Source organism: Zootermopsis nevadensis, unplaced genomic scaffold, assembly GCF_977971745.1.
Source record: "Zootermopsis nevadensis isolate Lab colony 2312 unplaced genomic scaffold, Znev_1.0 Znev_ptg000012l, whole genome shotgun sequence".
NCBI classification, from domain to species: domain Eukaryota; kingdom Metazoa; phylum Arthropoda; class Insecta; order Blattodea; family Termopsidae; genus Zootermopsis; species Zootermopsis nevadensis.
This window is the reverse complement of record NW_028259144.1, coordinates 13963470-13985966: the sequence shown is the minus strand read 5'-3', so window position 1 is coordinate 13985966 and position 22497 is coordinate 13963470. Positions and strand designations below refer to the sequence as shown.

Sequence of the window (22497 nt, the reverse complement as noted above, 5' to 3'; positions counted from 1 at the left end):
TTAAACAATAAACATGGTAAATTGCACATTTAAGAGTTATGACTGAATCTGCTGTCTGCCTAATGGTGTTCCACGCGAAATTCTACATCCCAAACGAGAAAGAGTAAAATACGTAAATTTATTATGGCATGCATAAATGCTGCACACAATCAGCAGTAATTGAGGAATGAGTTATTTATAGAATAAATGCGCATGACCCGGTCATTCCTAGTTTGAACAGTCAAGGCTTCCGCCGCAACAAAGCGCCCTTTAGCGCAAGCACACCCCGTTTTCGTTGGAAGGCACTGTTTACCACTTCCAGCATTGTTTTTCCTACGAAGGAATGGTGTTCCCTAGCAAAGGGCGATGTCTCGCGCTTGTGCAGGACTCTGCCCTTAGCTTTTTGGTTGGTAGGTTGCCTCGGTCGTATGTTTCACTGCATTGTTTCCAGAGTACCATAAAAGTCATTATTGTATTTCCATACAGCTACACAAAATTGGTCTTCGGACCATGCAAACACTTGTTGACCCACCGTAGACTTTTATTTCAGGTATTTTTATAACACAAATCAGTAAAATAAAGAACTGGACTTAAAGAGCACGGCTTCTTAGAAGTATAATCCACAACTGGTTCCAATTTCTGGAAGCCTCTGCTATACTGCAATGAGATGTACAGCTATGGCAACTTCTTGCAGTATCAAAATAGACGTACGTACCATTACCAGCTGCGTGCCATAACCTCTCTCTCCCCTAATAGATTTTATCCCTTAGCAACTGGATTGTGAAATCAAAATATGCCATTACTTTGATCTTGAAATGCTTTTGGGCCAAGAACAAAATGCATAAATGTTCTACAAAATGCCAATCATAAATACTCTGAAAGCTATAAAACTTTCTTGAGTGATCAGCTGCATCAATGCTGAATCAAATACCAACGTTTCGGAGACTAGGTGTCTCCAGTAGGAACTGACCCTCCTAAACAATGGTTTCTGACTCAGCATTAAGGCAGCTGATCACCCAAGAAAGTTTTAAAAGATTAATGCACTATAATCATAATTATAATTATAAACTGTACTGCATTTTTCTGAATGCCTCACAACTTCTTGCTCCGAAAATCAGGGTGTATGTAATACTCCGCAGTAGCCTTTTTGTACCTACAATCCTTCATGGCACCAGTGAATCTGACACTCTAGTAAAACCAGCAATTATCTGGGTTAAAGCCTCTTTATGAGCAAATGCAATGATAGGTTTCTAAAATCAGGATACAATATTCTATTCTGTGTATTGTAATTATGATGTATATTATTCAAATGAACAGTGAACAAAGATAATACAAAACTTCACAAATTGACTATTCTATGACAAAAATGAGTGAATATACCAACACACATGATGGAACTTAAACATATATGACTTCTTATGTTTATAAATAAATATTATTTTTAATTCACACCCACAAAATAATGAAATATTTAATTCCCTAATCAGAATTAAAAGAATAAATTGTATTGTTTCAGTTATCAAATGAAGATGGATCCAAGTCTGGTATGAACAGGAGAAGGCAAGCAAGATCTTTTCCAACATAATGCATCCTGTGTCCTAAATGTACTTAAAGTAAGGTATATAAATATTTAATGGAAATTATGCAAGTTTCTGGCAGAAAGGCAAAAGCAGTATTTTTACAGCCACATGTAATAATCTAAAATAAAGATAGGAAATAAATTAATTTTTCTGTAAAACTGAAGCATAATTTTCATACTAGCCAAGGATGTTTCCCTGCTACATTTAATTTCTCAGAGTTGAGATGGGGTGACAATGCTGATAGTACTACCACAAAACAAAAAGACACCAAGACACAGATACAAAATTAAAGCAACTCCATAGATTTCAATCAAGAAAAACATGTAATAATAATAATAATTAATAATAATAATAATAAAAGATAAGTTTAAACATGTGACAAACTACAGAATTCCTTAGCTGATGAAACTATTGTTTTCATAATTTCATAGTCACCACATCAAGCGACAAAGGTGTAAAATCAGCTCAATGTCAAACTATATCTAAGATTTATTACATGACATTTCAAAATATATATTACCAGCTCATAAAAGCTTTCATCTTACACATTTCATAAAGGCAGTTCTAAAGCTATACATTTGTTTCATTAAACAAATGTAAAATACTTCTAAAGCAAAAGTGGGTACTTTGGAAGGAATTGCACAGTTCCTAGTCAGCCTGACTGGATACATATATATATTGCCAATGTCAGTTACGTGGTATCACAATGTTAATTTAACAACATGATTCCAAGGCTACATTACATTATAATATTGTATACAGAAAATGCCCACATCTTGTCAGTTCAGAAAACATTTTACAATACTGAGTTTCGAAAGTGCAAAAGAACCTTTTGATCCCATTTTGTTCTACATCAGGTAAATATTGCCTACCATCTTATATAAAATGTTGCATCATTGATTTATAATGTCAATATTGACACAACTGTGACCTGTTGATCATTATCACGAAAAAAGTAAGAGATTTCACGTAAGTCTACGCTTGACTATATGTAACTTACAATGTAAATAAATAATGTTATATGCAGTAACAAATCAGTGAAAACATCTGCCTTCAAGTGGCAATGAGTATTGTGTCTTGACACACTAACACTGTGGATAACCAAGTTGGAAAAAAATGAGAGACATGTTTTCACATCACATTACTCTGACATTCAACAGTCACACACAGTTACCATCCTCTTCAGTTCAATATTTGCTATATGATGTCATGCACACGCTTCAACACACATACCCACACACTTGACACAGTGCGAACATAACATCTATCAATCCCAGCTCTTATCACTTTCACAAGTCTCATCCTCTTCATCAGATATGACTTCTGCCTCTTCCTCAAAATCATTGTCCTCAATTTCAATGTGTGCAAAACTGCGTTTCCTCTTCTGACCTTTACGTCTTAACTGCAATGCCAACAAATCCTCTTTTGTACGTTCTTTCCTATATTCATAGACTAGAGGGAATATATGTTCAATGGCTGCCTGAACATCTGCCACGCTTGGTGCTGCAACAACCAAAACATCCTTCTTTACTTGACTTTAATCGAACAAAAAGTTAAAATAAACAGTACTACCTAGTGGGTTATGGCGCTCTGTGTGTGTTTTGACTGCTGGATGTACATACTGCATATTCTGAGTACAGGGAGATAGCTGGAAAGATGAAGAATATAGATAAAGAGAGTGAAGAGTTCAATCATCTATTTGAATTGTGCACAGAAACAAGCAGCACAAGAATACATAGCTCAAAACACAGGAGGAACTGCAAACAGGAAACAGAAGAAAGTGTGGTAACAGCAAGGGACATGGCAACAATAAAGAACTGGAAATCTGACAAATGAACAGATAAGAATTCAACAAAGAAGTTAATGGGAAAATGTAAAACAATAAATAATGCAACATAAAATACAACAAAGATTTCTGTCTTCTGGGTTATTGCGCTGTGTAGTCTGGTCGATGTTAACCAACGTTTCAGAGGTCATACTGCCTCCGTCATCATCGCCCTGATGACGGAGGCAGTATGACCTCTGAAACGTTGGTTAACATCGACCAGACTACACAGCGCAATAACCCAGAAGACAGAAATCTTCATATTCACCGCTGTGAGAACCTCAAGTCTTACATAAAATACAACTATTATAAGCTTACATGGGCTTAGGTCTTAGAGACACATAAAGTCAAGTATCTGAAAAAAGAAAATGAAGATATTAGGAAATGAGACAAGCACAATAATACAGAGCAGATGACGAATAAAAACACACTAACCCACGTAACGACAGTGATGAAAGTGGATACCACATACTGTACATTCCAGAAAAAAATTATTAGGGTGCAATCCACAGGTACCAAACCCCTGACAATGGATCAAACATGAAGGGTAATAAGCAATATTTTTTTTCTTCATTCGCATTTGTCCCACATTTGCAGGGTCTGCGTTTCTACCTCTCTTGGAGGTTTATGATTGATCTGTTTTTTGGGCATTGGTAGAATTCCTTGCATGCCTTGAGTGAGACTCGAACCCACGGTCACAGTGGCCAGGCGCACGAGGTCCATTCCTCAGACTGTGTGGCCACTGTGCCAGCCTGTAATAAGCAATAATGTTTAAATAACAAATTATATTGTGATAGTTTAACAAATGAACTGTGGAGCTTCATTAAAATGACAAAGCATATTCTGCCACAGAAGGGGGTCATTTTCATTCAATAATTTGTTACAGTAATCTGCTGCCTCTGAACTATCTAACTGAAATCAGAGTTCATTATGACTACAAAGAAGCATATAAGGATCCATATCACATCTTCTGAACATATCTCAGTGAGAACTGATGCAAGGACAATAAACATTACACTCAACCTCATTGGTTTCAGGAGCCAAGGTAGCTCAGTCAGTACAGTGACTATGGACCAGGTAACTGGAGTTTGATCCCTGGTAAGGGCAAAGCAGTATTCTTCTAGCCACTTTTTCCAGTCTGGCAGTGGTGCCCACCCAGCCTCCTATCCAATGGGTAACAGGGATCCTATTCACACCATCTAGTGCCAAGGTCAGGAATTAGGAGCTATATCTTCTCTACTTCCCATAAACACTTTCACAGTGTGTAACAGGAACAGCTTTATCTTTACTAGTTACTTTTACTGCAAAACAGATGTTAATTTTAAAAGTTGTAGTGGAAAAACAATCAAAATATTTGAAGGCTTAGACATAAAGAAAAATAATTTTAATATCAATGGATCCACCCAGCCTCCTATCCAACAGGTACTGGGGTCCTTTCCCAGGAGTAAAGTGCAACCGAGGTGTGACGCTGACCTCTCACCCCCATCTAGTGCCGAGGTTACGAATGAGTAGGAGATATAACTCCTCTCCCACCAAGTGCCCACATGACATATAATGGAACAGCTTTACTTTATGAAGATTTCTGTCTTCTGGATTGTTGCACCATGTAGTATGGTAGATGTTTACCAACGTTTCAGAGGCAATCACCCTGATGACGGAGGCAATATGACCTCTGAAACGTTTGTACACATCTACCATACTACATGGCGCAACAACTGAGAAGACAGAAATATTCATGCTCACCGCATTGAAAACCTCGAATCTTACACAGCTTTACTTTACTTATTTTTAATATCAAAGCATAAAAGCAACCCATATAGTCTGCTTCACTGATTACATTGTGATGCTGTATCAACTAAAGTTATATACAGGTAGGACTTGGTTTACGCCGGGGTTAGGTTCCTCAGATTTCCAGCGTAAAATGAAGTGGTGTAAATTGAGGCAAAAATATAATGGGAACATATGTAAATACATTAGGTTCCGTTCCAAGATTTTCAGTAATCAACACAAAATACTTTAAAAATGTTTTATTTTATGAAATTTATGTATTGAAAATTGTATAATGTTTAAGATAATAATGTTTAAGAAAAAGAAAGAAAATTTACTGCTTTAAAAACGATAGAATAGTATTAGTATTCAATGTCTGCAGTAGCATGGAAGCATGTGATAGATGCAAGCCAGTTTCAAGCATATGAATGAAGGCCAAGCTGGGAAAAGTAAGATGTCATCAAATGCTGAACAAAATTAAAATAAACTGCCATTATGTGATCTTTCATCACATTTATTAATACTGTACTAAAAGTTTATTGAAGCAAGCAAAAATTTATTTATCCAACTTATTTTTCATGTTTATCCAAATAAGCTTAAAAACAGGTTTATAAATACTTTTTTATAAGAACTTAACAGAAGTTCATAAAAGTATCTGTGCGCTTATGTAAAATAGTGATGAAAACTGGCCCATCTAAATGAAATAGTGTAACATTTTTTTCATAAAACCCTCCAATATAAAATTTAATTAAAACTGGATTATCTATTTTTTTAGTTGATTGTAGTGTATGTTTGAAGAAGATCATGATCTGCATCACATCAAACATGCACAAACTCATTTTACTTTTCCCACCACAAACAAGGAGAGTTATTCAGTTAAATGTGTAGGGAAGAATTGCAAATGCAATAACCTACTGAAGGAAAGAAGATGGTTGTTTGTCTTCTGGATAATAGCCAAGTTGTCTGGTAGAAGTTTACTGACATTTTGGAGGTACTTTCTGCCTCCATGATCACAGTGATAAGCTGCACATAACTTCTACCAGACTATATGGCACTACAACACACAAGATAACCATCTTCATACTCACTACCATGAATATGTCATATTGAACTTCTTGAAATAAGGTTTACTGACCCACACTCAATCACACAAAACTATTCAATGATGGGTGAATGTCATTAACACCAGGCAAAAATACACAGCTGACCCCCCCTCCCCTCCCCAAGGGTACCAAAAACTGTCCTGATGTAGGCACTCAGAAAGTATAAGATCTATGCAAAACAGATATCTTCCACATTTACTAACAATTATCTATGTGTTATTCATCCAACACTCAATTCAAATGTTGGCAAATTTTATTTCATTTTCACATTGGAAAATTCATGGATGCATTAATTTGACAAAAACTGGAGAAGCAAAGTCGAGAAGTCATTCCTCACCCTGCCTTGAAAAGGAACTCAACAGCACAGTCACAGAGCTCTCAAGTGATACACAAGTAGCTGTCACAGGACTGTGCTTAACCACCCTTTGTCAACTGATATGACTTAACAGCATGTATTATGCAGCATTTGGTACAAAGGCTGTTAGGATATCACGTCATCTGAGCACACATATTTCAGTATCATAAATGGTCATCTATCTCACCAATGAGAGAAATGCACCACCTTTCCTTATGTCTACAGTACGTACTGATGACATGCAAGACCAGATGTAATGACCTTGTCTGTTACAAAATTATGGAAAAATGACAATAAATTCAGGATTTAAGTGTCACCAAAGAAACTCACCTGTAACGGTAACACTACCTGTTGAGAAGATTTTGAGAGTTGCTTTGGGTTGAGTCAGTTTGTATGTCACACCAGGATGAAGTTCTGGCTCGTAACTAAAAGAAAAAGTACCACTTACCTAAAATTATATTAATGGGACAAAATACAATTTTCAGAATATGTACATACCGAGATATTTACCACTTCACTGACAATCGGTATAGGAATCTCAGTCCCAGCAAATCTATTAAACCTAGCATGCTACACAATTAAAGTGTGTTTGTCAAGATTTATATATACAACAAAATAATAACTATGGATCCCATTCAATTATTTAATTAAACAGAAGAAGAAAAATAGAGATATTTATCTGACAATCCATTAAACAAAAGCTTATAGTAATAAAAGGCAGTAAATCTAAATAAGAGACCATTATGAATGGCTGAATAACTCTTATCATGTATAATCATACACAAAAATATACTATATGAGACACAATTTACAATATGCCACAAGTAATATTTATGAACAAGTGTTATAAAACCAACAAGATTAAATTATGCACTTACTCTGCATGTTCTTTGTATCGTTCTGAAAAGGCCATTATTTTGATTGCAAAGGGCATGGAGCATGTCCCCAACACATTGACTACCCTAAAGTTATTGAATCGAGCTTTAAAGCCAAGTTTCTGTAAACATCGAGCAAACCGTCTTGCTGCAATTTTTGCTTGCTCTTCACTAGTAGCTCCAGTACATGTTACTTTCCCAGATGACCACATAGAAGCTGTTGTGTATGGCCTCCTCAGTTTCATCGTGATCATCTGCACAAAACAGTTAAAAACAATTAATTAAAATATTTCCTCAACATTTTAACTTTTATAACAGGAGTGTAAAAGTGTTATGAGTAGAGTACAGAGATATCCAATCCTATAGTGTAGAATCCTGGTGTGTTGTTTTATGTTTGCTGGCTTAATATTGTCTCATTGTTACTATTTACATATGCCTTTATCACTATTTTTCAAGTGTTTGCTTGTTACAGAACTACATGTTTTAACAACAGTACAAGGATTTCATGTGTGTCTCTTGCAATTTTGCATCTAAAATTAGCCTTGCTATCCATTTATTGAAAACATAAATCTATTTTTGAATGAGTTAATCAACTATAGAGATGGCACACTACATACACATAAAATATAATCCCTTTGCATTAAAAACAACAACAAAGCTTGGGAACCAGATCTTACATATGCAGTTTCTATTATCACAACTTATTTCTGAAATATATTTTAACATTATCCTCTGCAGAAATAATTAATATAAATGACACTAAAAAAGATGCTTATATCTGCAAAGAGAATTGATTTAGAGAAGCACCTATAAAGTTTGTCCCGCTATACGCCATATAGACGTTTGGGGTGAGTGGAGGTATAGCTCCTCTCTTCCTTGACCTCGGCACTAGATGGGGGTGAGTGGTCAGCATCACGCCCCGGCCGGCTTTACCCCCGGGAAAGGACCCCGGTACCCATTGTAGAGGAGGCTGGGTGGGCCCCAGAGCCGGTCTGGACGCAGAGGCTAGAGGAAAAATCCTCTGCCCCCGTCGGGAATCGAACCCCGGTCGTCCAGCCCGTAGCTAGTCACTATACTGACTGAGCTATCCCGGCTCACAGAGAAGCACCTATAGTAATTTTTTCTTGTGTAATGTATGCAGATCCCTCAGCATATACCAGATTTTCAGACATAAGTGGTTTCCCAGGTGTGAGGAGGGGGTTGATGTGAATATGAATTAGCAGTTGGGGTGATCTTCTATCTTGCAGGTTGGGCATTTTGATAACCATTCCTATCAATGCAAAATTCATTATGCAGGCTACTCCATTCACGATCCGGCTCCTATAAACCTAGCCCCATCCACCCAATTGGCATACTCATCGCCCTAATGACGGAGGCAGTATGACCTCTGAAACGTTGGTTATCATCGACCAAACTACACAGCGTAACAACCCAGAAGACAGAAATCTTTGATATAGAATGAAGTCATGGCTTAATTTAAAATGCTACACCACAATTTGCCTAAAGGGACTGAGGAAAATCATCAACCTCTCAGCTTAATGTAATCTGGAAGTCTTCTGAAAACAAAGTACGAGTGCTAACCACTCAGTAACAAAATTGGATCAAATTAGCAATGGTGAGTAAAATTACTCAAATTATCCATGTTGAGTGGACATCTTGTCACTATGGAATGTTATGTCCTCATGTTGCCTCCAAATACACTGGGTTGCTGCACGTACTGTAGACTATAGTATATTAACAAGAAACTGTAGACAACTGATACGGAGTGGCTGGCCATTCAACTTCAACGCTGGGCAGAACAGCGAGTACTAGCATGTTATAAAATGTGACACAAGGCCTTGAAATGACCTAAGAAATGGAAAATGTATAAAAACTGCATTCATATGGCCAAGGATAAGGTCCAATAAAGTATGGTAATAAACCATTCGGTTCCATAAAAGAGGAATTTGACTAGCTGAGTGACTACTAGTTTCTCAAGGACTCTGCTCTATGAAGTGACTGACTTCAATACAATTCACAGACCATCTATTATGTATGGCTCATGACTGTCATGATCCCCCTCCCCCAGTGTGTATAATTCTAAATGGTTATTATTACCATATTTGAAAGTTTCTTTCTTCTGTGTTGAATGAAGCAGAAAATTATCATGAATGGCAAGAAGTGAAGGACATGGCAGGGGACTGTCATTTCCTGTTTCAGCATTCTATTCCTGAGAAGACTTAAGAAAATTGTAAAATCTCAGATAGCCCCAGGGTTTGAGACTCAATTAAGATTGTTTCTGTAAGTCAGAAACTAAATGTAAGAATATGGTATTACAAATGGTTCCTACTAAACAGGCTGTGTTGCAGATTCACAGAACAGATGACATATGAAGTAATATGTGTATTATTAGCTTGTCACACACCACCCTTCCAAAGCAACACAGTACTCTACAAGCAAGCTCTGTGCATGTTTGTCCATCCAAACATTTAATGATGCATATCAATACTATACACACAAACTTCTGTGAAACACATTATAAACATCACACCAGTGAACATATACCAACTTGGTACATGTGTGTCTCCTGTATTCAGAAATACCAACACAGTACAAACACTGTATATCAAAATCTTATATGCTCAAGGTATTCAACATTTAACATAATCTCTTTCGGTAAATGAAAGATAACATGATGACCTTATCTAATATTTTCATATGATAGCTAAAGAATAACTGGCACTACGAATACTTATATGGTAATATGTTATAAACACATCTGCTAATAGTATGAGTTGATTACATTTGTAGTCTAATCCACAAGAAGTGTGAAATGCATCATGCCCATGACAAGATATCTGATACAGTCAGCTTTGCTATAACAGTTGTGCTCTTGAAACTCTCATCATAGAAAAATTGTTATAAAACCAACTGCAGTGTTTCTCCCTAAACCACAGATACACATTTCTTTGTGCCCAGTATCCATCTACTTGACCTCATTACAAAAATAGGCCCATGTTATGAAAATAGTACATCTTAATATTTTCATTATATTGAACTCAAATAATCAAAACAGGTACTATAACACGGACATACTTGTTTTTAAATCTGTTACCAGTGTACATACCAGAACAGATTATGCACAAAACAACTTCACTAAGAATCACAAAGAGCAGGCTTATTCTTGAAAATTTTCAGCTGGTCAACCTATTAGCTTTTAAAGAATCCAGTTTCATTAATGTGTTCCCACGTCTGGAGCTGAATCCTATCTGGAGCACTTCACTATATCTTAATACTATTCCCCTTTCTATGTTGTGCAAACTTTCCTCAACATTTTCAAATAAAATTGCCTGAATTTCTCATCTTTCCATGCATGCTGCATCTCCCATCCACTTTCCCAATTTCATTAGGTAATTTAAGTGACAATAAAACTTATGAAATTCGTTATGTAATTGCTTTAATCATTTTATGCCTTCTTTCTTAGGCTGACATTCTCTCACCACCATCATCCAAAACTCCTCATTGTACAATTTTTCCATAAAATGGGACAACTAGTTACCAAAATATACACAACTGGTAAAATTTTAGATTTGTAAATTTGATTGTTTCAGTTTCTGAAAATAGTAGATAAGTAAGGTAGGCAAGCATTTCTCAAAATTTAATGACCTTTACTTCACCATGAATATAATTTTGCTGCTGTTCATCTAAAGCACTTGAAATTCAAAGGTATTATAAGCTAATTTTTAATATAATTCTATCCTGCATCCTGGTAATAAGACATGAACATCCACAACCATTCTTCCTACATTTACTTCAAGGTCAACCACTTGACTGATAATGCCTATTAAAGATTATGCTTCCTCTTTATGATACCGATATTTAAATTTTTGCCTAATAAGAACAGATTCCTTTTACATACTATTTTTTCATGTTTAAAATTTCTACTTTTTTCACACTCTATTTCGTTTCAAGCTACGGAATTCTCAGATACCACAAAGCCTAAAATTAGAATAAAAATTCAAATGTCTTATAAGACTTACATTTAACAAACATTTCATACTGAAAATTTTTTTGCAGTATTTTCATCACACTTTTAAATGCCTTCTGCCAATGTTCACATGACTCAAAATTTAAAGTGTATTTAGCTTTCACATAACTTCATACTTTTAGGCCTGCATTTATGCAAGCTAGCAGATCAGCTCTCACTTTTGCATGCATATAACAAATTTGTGCAATTCCCTGTACTTATAATAAATTGCAAATGATGACTATGAAGTACAAAAGAATAATTTAATTACACTATACTAAATACATAGGTTACTTAACAGTGAATACAACTACAGGATGGCATAACTGGTAAAGGTGAGGACTAGTTATTCATTTATTTTATGGCACTGCAACAACATGCAATAAGATGTGGCATGTATGATCTGCAGCTTTCATGGTTACTAAGTACACTGAATTCTACTTGGGCTGCTTTCTCCATTAAACCACCTTACATGGCTGGTATCCCAACAAGAATTCATTAAAGAAATGGCATGATCACTTAAAAAGAAATGTGGATGGAAGACATTGCAGCATACTTTATTGTACTGTAACAGCATTTTCCTTGAATGAGAAAATACCATGAAAGCCTTCAGTCAATTATCACCCACAATCCAAACAAGGCAACCTCCTGCTTGTGAGTTAGATGTGTCACAATTGTGATACATCACTATGAAATACTATACAGATATCACCGAGTTTCCAGTCAAACAGATAATTGAAATTCAGTACCAGCTTGCAAAGCTGTTAAAAATTCACATCCTTAGCACAATATTTTCTATGTGAATGTTGCACCCATCAGTTATAAATTAACAGCAGATGCAGTATATTTTGTTTAAGTTCACAAAATGACATTCAGAAATAGATGAACAGATGCTTTTAGCTTTCTTCTTTTCTTCAATAAGATTACTTAATAAAGCTACACTGGCTGCAAAGTGATAAGTAAAATGAGAAGTGTTATGTATAGTGAAGTAAAAAGGACTGATAAGAAGTGGCTGCCACCAAATTCAAGACAGAATACTGACATTTGCCTGGATAGACCACAGAAACACATGCAAATATTTTTCAGAATAAGAAATGGTACAAAAAGGAACATGAACATACAAAGTTTGATTTTTTATCATATTAAAGTAAACAATATCCCAAACTCATATTTAAAATTACTGCATGACTAAATTGAAAAATGTCATAGGAAAACAATTCTTTTATCATAAATTTCTCAGGCCTTAGTGCCTTTTAAAATTCATTTTCAATACATGAGGGAGTTCAAAAGTGTGAATTTTCAAATTTAAAATGTACAAAATTTTGGCAAAATAAATTTATCTTTACATAACACTCAAATCATGATGGGATTTGAACTACTGGATGTCAAAAAAAATTAACTTCATTTTTGCTACTTATTGCCCTAAAATAGGTGATAGTTATGACAAAAATGAATAAAGAATGCAAAACCAGGCACTTATATGGCAAAAAGACATTATTCTGCTATGAAACTCACATATCTTTAAATGGCATGCAATAAAAGATCTCCAGAATATCAGTTGCAAAGGTCAAGTGGGCATAGATCCTAAAATGTTCCCACTGAAAACAGCAAAGGTAAGCAGTTCAAGATCCTATTACTGTACAAAACTAATGGACGACACTCTGGCTTCACAACCAAGTAGTAAAGAATATGTTTGTATGATAATACATGTGCTTATATCAATATACTCTCTTTGACTTATATCCCTTTTCTTAAAAACAATAGTCTTCAATAATTCAAATGTAAATTTTTTGAAGTTTACCTCTATCCATTATTCCCTATGCTGAAAGAAAACGATGTTTCACTCTTTAAGCACTAAAAAATCAATGGATGGATTTGAATTATTCAAATACTGTTTCAACATTTCATAATTATATTTATGTGAAAATAAATAAAGCTTGATCCAGATCTCATATAAGTAATCCCATTCCTGGAAGTACCTCAAAGTACCATAAGGCCACTGCATAAATTTCTATTATTTAAATACCATTTTACATGCTAAGTCTTGCCAATTAATTTGTAATGGACACTAAAGTAAATTATTTAACAAAGATGGGTAGAACTTTGCCAACGTTTTGGAGGTTCTTGCTACATCCACCATCATGGAGATGGGCGATCTTTATATTCACTACCATGAAAATCTCAAATCCTACTGAATTATTTTACTTCTGCCGCACTGAAACCTACACTTGTAAAATTATTTAACAATACCAAACTATAAGATAGAATCCAAATGCTCAAGTGTAATTTTAAATCTCATATTTATGTTATGTAGGAGAGATATTTCAATGTACAAAGTCCTGAATCTGGCAGCAGTATAAAAATATTGCATCTCTTTCAATAATATGTTACTTTAGTCTGAAATGAAGACAAATCACTTACAGTGACTTAAAAAAAAACCCGCTAGGGAATTGAGCATTGTATCACTATCATGAATAACAAAAACTGATCATAAATACAAGATGTATATGGTAAATTCCAAAACAAAATTCATTTGGTATTTTTCCTCTTGGAATTAAATGATAAAACCTAATACATTCCATGCTGCATGCATCTGACATCTAGTAGTAGAAGTATAGATTTCAGTATATAATTTCTTTTATTATTCCAGATGACAGTGAAAGAGACCGATGTACTACCAGCTAACTTCCTCCTTGCTTCAGTGCTGATTCACTGACTGGTAGCAATCCAATATGTTTAAATGGTGCACACATTCTGCACCAGAACTAGTTCACTGTACAGCACTGTCACTGATGAAGACATCTGCCATGTACAGGTCTGTATCCTGACTGGTTTGGAATATCTAGCACATCTAAGAAAATACTTACTCCTGAAAACACTGGATTAAAAAAGTAAAAAATGGGTGTCAAAATCATGTGAACATGGACCAGAAAGTCACTAGACTGTCCTATATGAAGGAAGTGAATTTACTGAAAGGACAGCAAAATCTGACACCCTTGCAGCATAACACCATGACAATGGAAGCACAAATGTCCATCTACAATAAAGAAATTCAACAGCCAATATTCTGCCGACAAAGTCGTAGCAAATGACTTCTAGGACACTCCAATTGGATGACAATTAACTGCTTGAATATTATAGGAATTGTGTGAGACACCATCAGCAAGAGGCCTGATTCTACCTGTTCCTCCCATTACAGCCATCCTTTAGCCATTACCATCTCTTTGGAAAGTAGAAGCAGGTGATCAGAAGGCACAAACTTGCACATGAGAAGCAGATCCAGCAGTATGTCTAAAGCTTACTGGGGTTCCAGAACACATTCTATGCAGCTGGGTTTATGAAGGTAATGCAGTAATAAAAAATGGGAAACTGGAGGGTAAACATACATACAGAGAAACCGAGGTTTCAAAAATTTTGCAACATGCTACCAGAACTTTGTAAAATTTACTGTATTAGTTTCAGTCACTAAAATGTTGTTTTAAAGCTTCCGTAATCATAAAAACAAAAGGCAATGAATATGATCCAGACTTAAACATTAACTTTATGAAATCATTCGCAAATTACAAACAATTTCAGTTATTCAAAAACCATTTTATGATTACATTTGTGTGACTATAGCTGAGCTGAAACATAAATCAATGCAAGTCTTTCAACATAGTACTGAATGTTGATGTGTTTGGTACATAGGCATACCTGCACAAATACATGCTACAACTAGCGATTTAACAGAAAGGATTCAAACACATTTTCCATCAATACACAACATTTTGCATTCTTTGGTTTACTGTGCCAAATACTTTTGTGCATTCTACATCAAAAGTTTCCTTTCCAAAGTTGCTAAATATAAATAATTATGGTTTTCTATGCTTTACTTCTGAGCACATCCACTTTTCATCACTTTGTATCACATTTTGAAACTTATGATTTTTTCATCAAAATATATTTAATACAAGCATTACTGTACCCCTGTTTCTATCCAATGATCCATCTAAGTTACAGTCAGAGTAGCAGCCAGATAAGCTTGCCAGCAGAAGGTGCACAGAACTTCATTCAGATTCAGCAAAGCCCAGCTCAGGGAGTGGGGAATGACATCAAGAAATTGGTACTTACTGATCCACCACTAAGACTACTGGGCATAAAAACCAAATCATGCTTCTGTACATCCTATGTCACTGGCAAGCTTATATGGGTTAATCTACTGTGATGTTGGAGGCAATGACAGCCTCTGAAATACCTTATCGCAAATGCACACTTACATGGCCAAGAATATGTCAAGTCACCCCCTCCCCCAACTCTGTTAAAAATTCAGCTACAAAACTAGCCAGAGAAAGAAAGTCTTTAAATTTCCATGAAATGCTGAACACGTATTTTGCTCAATTAAAGACTCAATAAGGAGTGATACATCTTTGCACTGGCTAATGTCATCTACAAACTAACGTACTTACAGATAATAAGGAATGACACATTATTTATGCTCTATAGTTGCAGACTTCTCATGCAGACTTTTTGTGCTTTTGCCTGCCTCTCTGAAATTTGAGTTCATCCACATAAGTGCTTGGCCAACATGAGACTAAAGTTTATAATAATTAAGGCATCAAACAATTATCAAATGAACAAATTTTGCAAGTACGTGGGTCATTACTCTGTGGATTGTGGATACCCATCCACAAGGCATCTTAGCCTGGACACAAGGAAGTGCACAGTATCCCAAAAAGATGTATACACATATCCAACAAATGAAATAAATACATTTTAATAAACTAAACCATTATATAAGTCAGCATTGGCACTTAGTGAATTAGCAAATCTAGTGCAGGTGTTCAAAATGCCTAATGTTAGCTTTGTGGCACAGCTGACAGCAGCAAGCAACTGCTGACAAGTGGGCATCAAAGATGTTGTGGTATCCAGCAAATGGCTAACAAGACTTGAGAGGAGTAATCTGTACTGGAATACACAGTTTCCACATGCAATCATTGCACCTCTGCCTAAGAGTACCAAGAGACAGTAAAAACCACACAGGTATCATTTCATCATAAGACTTATTCATGCACTCTTACCTACTATCTTCATATTCACAAAAGAAGCTGGAGTGAATTTAAATCCAATTTATGTACTTGCCATAATTATTATGCACGCATATATATTTAAATGTTTTCATTATTCTCTACTGATTCATCTGTTTATTGGAAATTGTCTGTTGAGGAAACTGGAAAACTTCAGAAACACAGACCTGACTTTCATTCTATACATATTACAAACCAATCAGCAGATGCAATGTATAGCCCAAGATATACACTGAAATGTCTCTTAACTTGTTAATTTTAAAAAGAGAATATTCATGAAAGAAAATATTTTCTTACTTTACAACTTTAATTTCTAACTTTACAGATCATGTGTTATTAATTCCTTGTGAAATAACACACTCATAACAATATAATACATTGCAAATTAGCTCTGCAGCAGTGTACAGGACTCATACACAGGCAGTCATGGTGTCGAATCCTACTTCAGTCAAGATATGTTACTGTTTTATGCAGCTGCTGCTGTTGTTCTACATTGCACAAAGAATCACTGTACCAAAGTTGTGTATTTTTCAAAGATCTATCACCATACATCACTGTATGACCCTATATGAAGTGGTGCTAGTGTTGCTCTAACCTCACAAGCTCATGCATCTGGCATGCTGGATTCACCAAACATATTAAATTAAAGAGTATGAGTTTAGAGTAGTGCCCGAAGGCATAAAATTCATTCCAAATCTCATCAACATCTGTCCAGCAATTCTGGAGTTGAATCATGCAGACAGACAGACAGAGAAGGTCACCACTATTTGCATTCGCTCTGTGTACATTGTGCAAGGAACATAAAGGCTTTATGAATCAAAGGACAAATAAAACAATATTATTGTAATAAATTGTATACCCCTAATTACATTTCCTATTAGGCAATGCAGTTTTAACCCAGCCCATTATGAAACCAATCAGCCATAACACCACAGATCATTTAAAGCTACACATCTAAATTCTGAAGAAAACCAACACACCCCATTCTCTCTTCTGTACTCCACATTAGCACCATTTAATGCAATCTGTCTTAGATTCAGGTGACATCGAACACTAAAACTGCAGACCACATTGTTGATTACTATGTCTATTTCTGGAGGCTCTGCTTCAGGTGTTTCTCCAGCAGCAGAACTGTTAGTAGTGATAACACTAGGTTCAACATGTTCTTCATTCACATCAACGTGATTAATGTTGCCATTTACGAGTGTTTCAATTCCATTATTTTGTACTGCTGTGGCCATCATACCGACCCACTTGCCTGTAACAAGTAAGACAGAAGTTAAAATTACATTACATGCAATCATTCATGTGAAAGCCCCTGTATGTATTCTATGATCCTTATTTCAGAATGAAGTAGTATAGGTTTATAATATGACCATGTTAGTATGTATAAATCCATTCAAGTGTAAATCCATTACACAGTTTTCTCATTCCTCTTCTGGATCCAAAAATCATGGAGTTCAAAAATGACATATGCAGTCACACATCCCATGTGCACATATGTCTGTACCTCCCTATTACTAGTAGCATTTGAATCAATGGATGCAGTTACATAAATCTTTGTGTCACTGTCCCATCACAAGCCACCCATCTTCATCCTTAATTCCCTACCAGCAGAACACAGCAGATGTATGAAGTTCTGAACTGAGCACTTAATATAAGTCCTGAAAAATTTGTGTGATGGATTTTGTAAAATATGCAGTTCTATTAAGGGAATCCAATTTGCAGAATCTAAAATAACCACATGGCAACAACACAAATAAGTATTTATCCTGCCATTTTTTTTATAAAAAAGTAGGAGTTTGAAGTTTGGCATGCAGACCTCTCAGCTTACAACTGAAAAATATAAGAAAGCTGGAATCTATACAAGAAACAGGCAAAGAGTTGAGCAGAGCATACAAAATTCTCAAAACACATGAGACCACATATATGAAACAGTGAAGATGGCTGTCTTCTGGGTTGTAATGTCATGCAGTCTTGTAGTAGTTTACCAATGTTTCAGAGGTACCTGCTGACTCCATCATGAGGTGCTCTGATAATGGCAACACCAAGCACCTCTGAAACATTGGTAAACTTCTATCAGACAACATAGCGTTAATAACCTAGAAGACAGTCATCTTCATATGCTGCCATGAGAACCTCAAACCATATATTTGAAACACTGTCCAGGCATGTAACAACAAACTATTAAACACACATTTAAAATGTGTGTCTGAACTTACTCCTGCTTGCAATATTTTTCTGCATGTGTAGAACATATTAAATAACAATTTATAGTCAAATAAGTGAGATGCACGCAGGAGTCCATATAAAAGTTGACGTCTCTGTAATGCCGAGTAAACAGATGACGTTTCCTACATAACAATAATTCTGATTAAACAGATCACGTTTCCTAGGTAACAACAATGCCGAGTAAACAGATGACATTTCCTAGGTAACAATAATGCCGAGTAAACAGATGATGTTTCCGAGGTAACAACAATGCTGAGTAAACACGACGTTCCCTATTGGATCTTACATTTTTTCGTTACATTTTTTTGCAAAATGACACTGACACTTCCATATAGACGTATTTACGTCAAAACAAGTGTTCCCCAAATGTATCCTACTCTTAATTTCATCATCAGCCTAATTTCTATTTGCTATTGTTGTTCCCAGATACTTAAACTTGAAAACATTTTCAAATGATGTGTTACTTATAATTATGTTCTGCCATTGTTGCTAATGTTGATCCCGTATTACGCCCATGTATTTAGTTTTATCTGTATTTATTACAAGGCCTATTGCCTTCCTAGTCTGTAGAAGAGTTTCTGTATTCTTGGTTATGGTACCCACACTATCTCAGTGTATGCATGTGTACACTTCAGAATGTAAAGCTAATGTTGGAATGACAAACTATCTCAGTTAAGCAGAGATTCTGATAATCATGTCCCCAGCTACCATCACTGTATGGTAATTATATGCAATCCTCCTATGCAAAGTTGCTTCCTTAGCCAGTGTAAGGAATTTTCTGGCCCATCAAAAGGAGATTCATAAAAATATTTTTGAATAGCCTGTTCTTAACTTGCAAATGATGGTTAACAGCATACAGATGAACCCTTCAGACCATCATAACATCCAGTGAAGACTTTCATTACACCCTGATATATAATTTATAATCTCTCTCACAACATTCCTTCATGCTTCAAAGCAGAGTAAAGTTCTAAATGAATTGAAATCTACCACTGAACCAGATGAATGCAGTGAAATTCAAATTTTTCTGAGAATTATTAATTTATTATGCAAGACAGAGCTAAAGGATACAACTGGAATAATACTTGGGCAACAATTTGCCCATCCTTCACTTACTTTAAAGACAGCATTCCTCCTGCAGTTACTCATAAAAATGTAACAGTTATTTCAGACTGCAGCCAGAATTTTCCAGTGACACACAGTGACTTTACTTACAGACAGTATCAACCAGCCCTTGAAGAACATAATTATTTCTCTGATAGTTCTGCAGTTCGATATAAAACTATAAAAAATTTCACCTCACATTATCCCAGGAGGACTCCAAAGTTCTGGCAACATGGCATTTCTTTGTCACTTCTCCTGTGAAGAGCACATATACTGGCCTTGGTGGAACTCTTAAAAGACTTGCAACATAAACTGCTTTGCAATGACATTATCTCGGACCAAATTGTCACTTCAAGGCAGCTTTTTGGATTGGCACATTTAAATTTAATGAACATGAATGTCATCCTTAATGGAAGAACAGCATAAAATTGAAGAAACACTGTTATTAGGAAGATTTTCTAACAGCCGGTCTAATCAGTGGAACTCAGAAACTACATACCTTTCTACCAATCAGAAATGGTGTTTTACTATTCTTAATAAGTTTAATGGCATTTGTCTGGAGGACTCAAGGAACTTTTTCTAAGAAAACCTTTGTGTAGCCAGTTTTTCAGCTGATATTCAAATCTGGTGACCTTCAGGTAATTTTTTTGCAGCTGACCTAAACTTGCTTCAGCATGAAGATGCTGTCTTCTGGGTTGTTGTGCCATATAGTCTGGTAGAAGTTTACCAATGTTTCAGAGGTCCTTGCTGCCTCCATCATCAGGGTGATGAGGAAGCCACAGCTCATAAATTATAAACAAGGCTACAAAACTGAACTTCATATGTGTGTTACAAGTTAAAAACAAAACTGCTAAGCACAAAATAGTTTGATGTAAAAGAACTAGGACAGCAGTATAGCTCATTTATTTATGATGATGGAAGCAACAAGGACCTCTGAAATGTTGGTAAACTTCTACCAGACTACAAGGGATTACAACCCAGAAGACAGCCACATTCATATTTATTTGTAGTTGTTTAACACTGTCAGCTCAGACTATACAGTGTTGAATGACAAAATAATAAGTGAAAGATAAGGTGAAAAGAACATGGAAAGCAGATGTCATGGCATGATAAACCAAACCAATATATTTCCACCCCTCTTTTAAATGGTCCTATCTTTCAAGTTAAAGATTTCTGAACAGGCATAACAGGCATATTAACTTGACAGTCTTAGCGAATGTACTAGTAAAACAATTAAAACTATCACACTATGTGCCATGTAGGTGCTCAGGAGTAGAGGAAATATAGCTAGTACTCATTCTCAGCCTCAGAAGCTTATGGAGGTGAATGATCAGTGTCACATCCCTGCTACAATTTATGCCTGGAGGAAGGACCCCTGGCACCCATTGGACAGCAGGGTAGGAAGACACCAGAACCAGTCTGGATTCAGTGACTAGAAGAAAAACCTCTACCCCTATCAGTAATCAAACCCTGATCATCCAGCCCATTGTCAGTCACTATACTGACTAAGCTACCTGGTTCTTAGAGACCGTACTGCAATGAGGAATTACCAAAGTAGAAATAATTTTTTGTGAAATTAATTTTCTTCCTTTTGGAATCACAATGAATACACTGAATATAAATTCACATGGCATTGGCATAATGTGAAACAGCTGGTTCTCTACTAATAAATTCTGTAAAAATGAAATTTCATGTAGTCCATAATGAAACCGATGTTAAGGACATAATTTCATTCCGATGTAACATCGAATTTAAAGAAAGAATAAATAATTCAATGAACTTAAAATTCAGAACCAGAGCGACAATGCATGACTCAATTGTACTTCCGCAACCAAACCAAACCTTTAAGAACCTATGCGCATGTAAATAAAATGCATCACTACTGTCTGTAAACTATGGTTAACCTACAAAGAAAAGTGCATAACAAATTCTAACTTGCATCCGATTAACAATTTTTACCATCTACACGAACAGCATATAAATAAGAAAACATTCACACAATCAACCCTTTACATACAATTGTCAAATGCAATACAAAATCAAGTAGCTTGTTAAACAGCAAGTACCGACCTAACAACGAAAAAAAGATCACTTTACCTCGGAAAGGAAGTAACTAATATAGCTAGAATCAGTGTAACAACAGTTCCAACCAAATTATTTTAAAAGGGAATATTGTTAAAGTACTTACTTCCTTGTTACAGGAAACACGTGTTTCTTCATAAAACACTTATAAATAATCACAGGTAACACACTTTGACTCAAAAAATTGTAAGCTCTAACCACCCACACTAACATTATTTTCCGCCATCATTACTACCACTGTCACTGCCTTCTATAAATGAACCAAGACTGCACTTATGGAATCCAACTAGCGACATCTATATTCACAGGCAATAAGAATCAAGATACAAACGCATGAAAAACAAACGTCATGCAAACAGATGGCTGGAGCGGGCATATTTCAATCTTGCACACCTATACCTACAAAGTTTGCTCTCCGCGGTTTTCATGGAAAAATTAGGGACGGAACCGAGAAAGATTCAGAAACTCCAGTAATATAACACCGTAGCGGTATCCTGCATGGGCAATTTCGAGCAGTTGTGTGATG

At 35.7% G+C, this 22497-nt stretch overlaps 1 protein-coding gene and 1 long non-coding RNA gene across 3 annotated transcripts; one reads left to right on the top strand and one right to left on the bottom strand.

Annotated features, from left to right (window-relative positions):
- The first annotated feature begins 3 nt into the window (after window positions 1-3).
- LOC110830036 (uncharacterized) lies at window positions 4-1717 on the top strand. The gene is made up of 3 exons (XR_002543150.2): window positions 4-389; window positions 530-686; window positions 1496-1717. It is a non-coding gene; the product is annotated as an uncharacterized LOC110830036 (long non-coding RNA).
- Window positions 1261-22238, bottom strand: LOC110830034 (TATA box binding protein-related factor 2). 2 transcript variants are annotated; one of them, XM_022064406.2, is made up of 5 exons: window positions 22078-22238; window positions 17534-17811; window positions 7488-7738; window positions 6940-7034; window positions 1261-3062 (listed from the first exon to the last, which is right to left on the bottom strand). In XM_022064406.2, the coding sequence occupies exons 2-5, from the start codon at window positions 17795-17797 to the stop codon at window positions 2827-2829; spliced, it is 846 nt and encodes a 281-aa protein (XP_021920098.1). In that variant the 5' UTR covers window positions 17798-17811; window positions 22078-22238; the 3' UTR covers window positions 1261-2826. The 2 variants fall into 2 exon arrangements, with proteins under 2 accessions (XP_021920098.1, XP_021920097.1); XM_022064405.2 differs by lacking the exon at window positions 22078-22238 and adding an exon at window positions 18776-18924.
- Window positions 22239-22497: the final 259 nt, after the last annotated feature.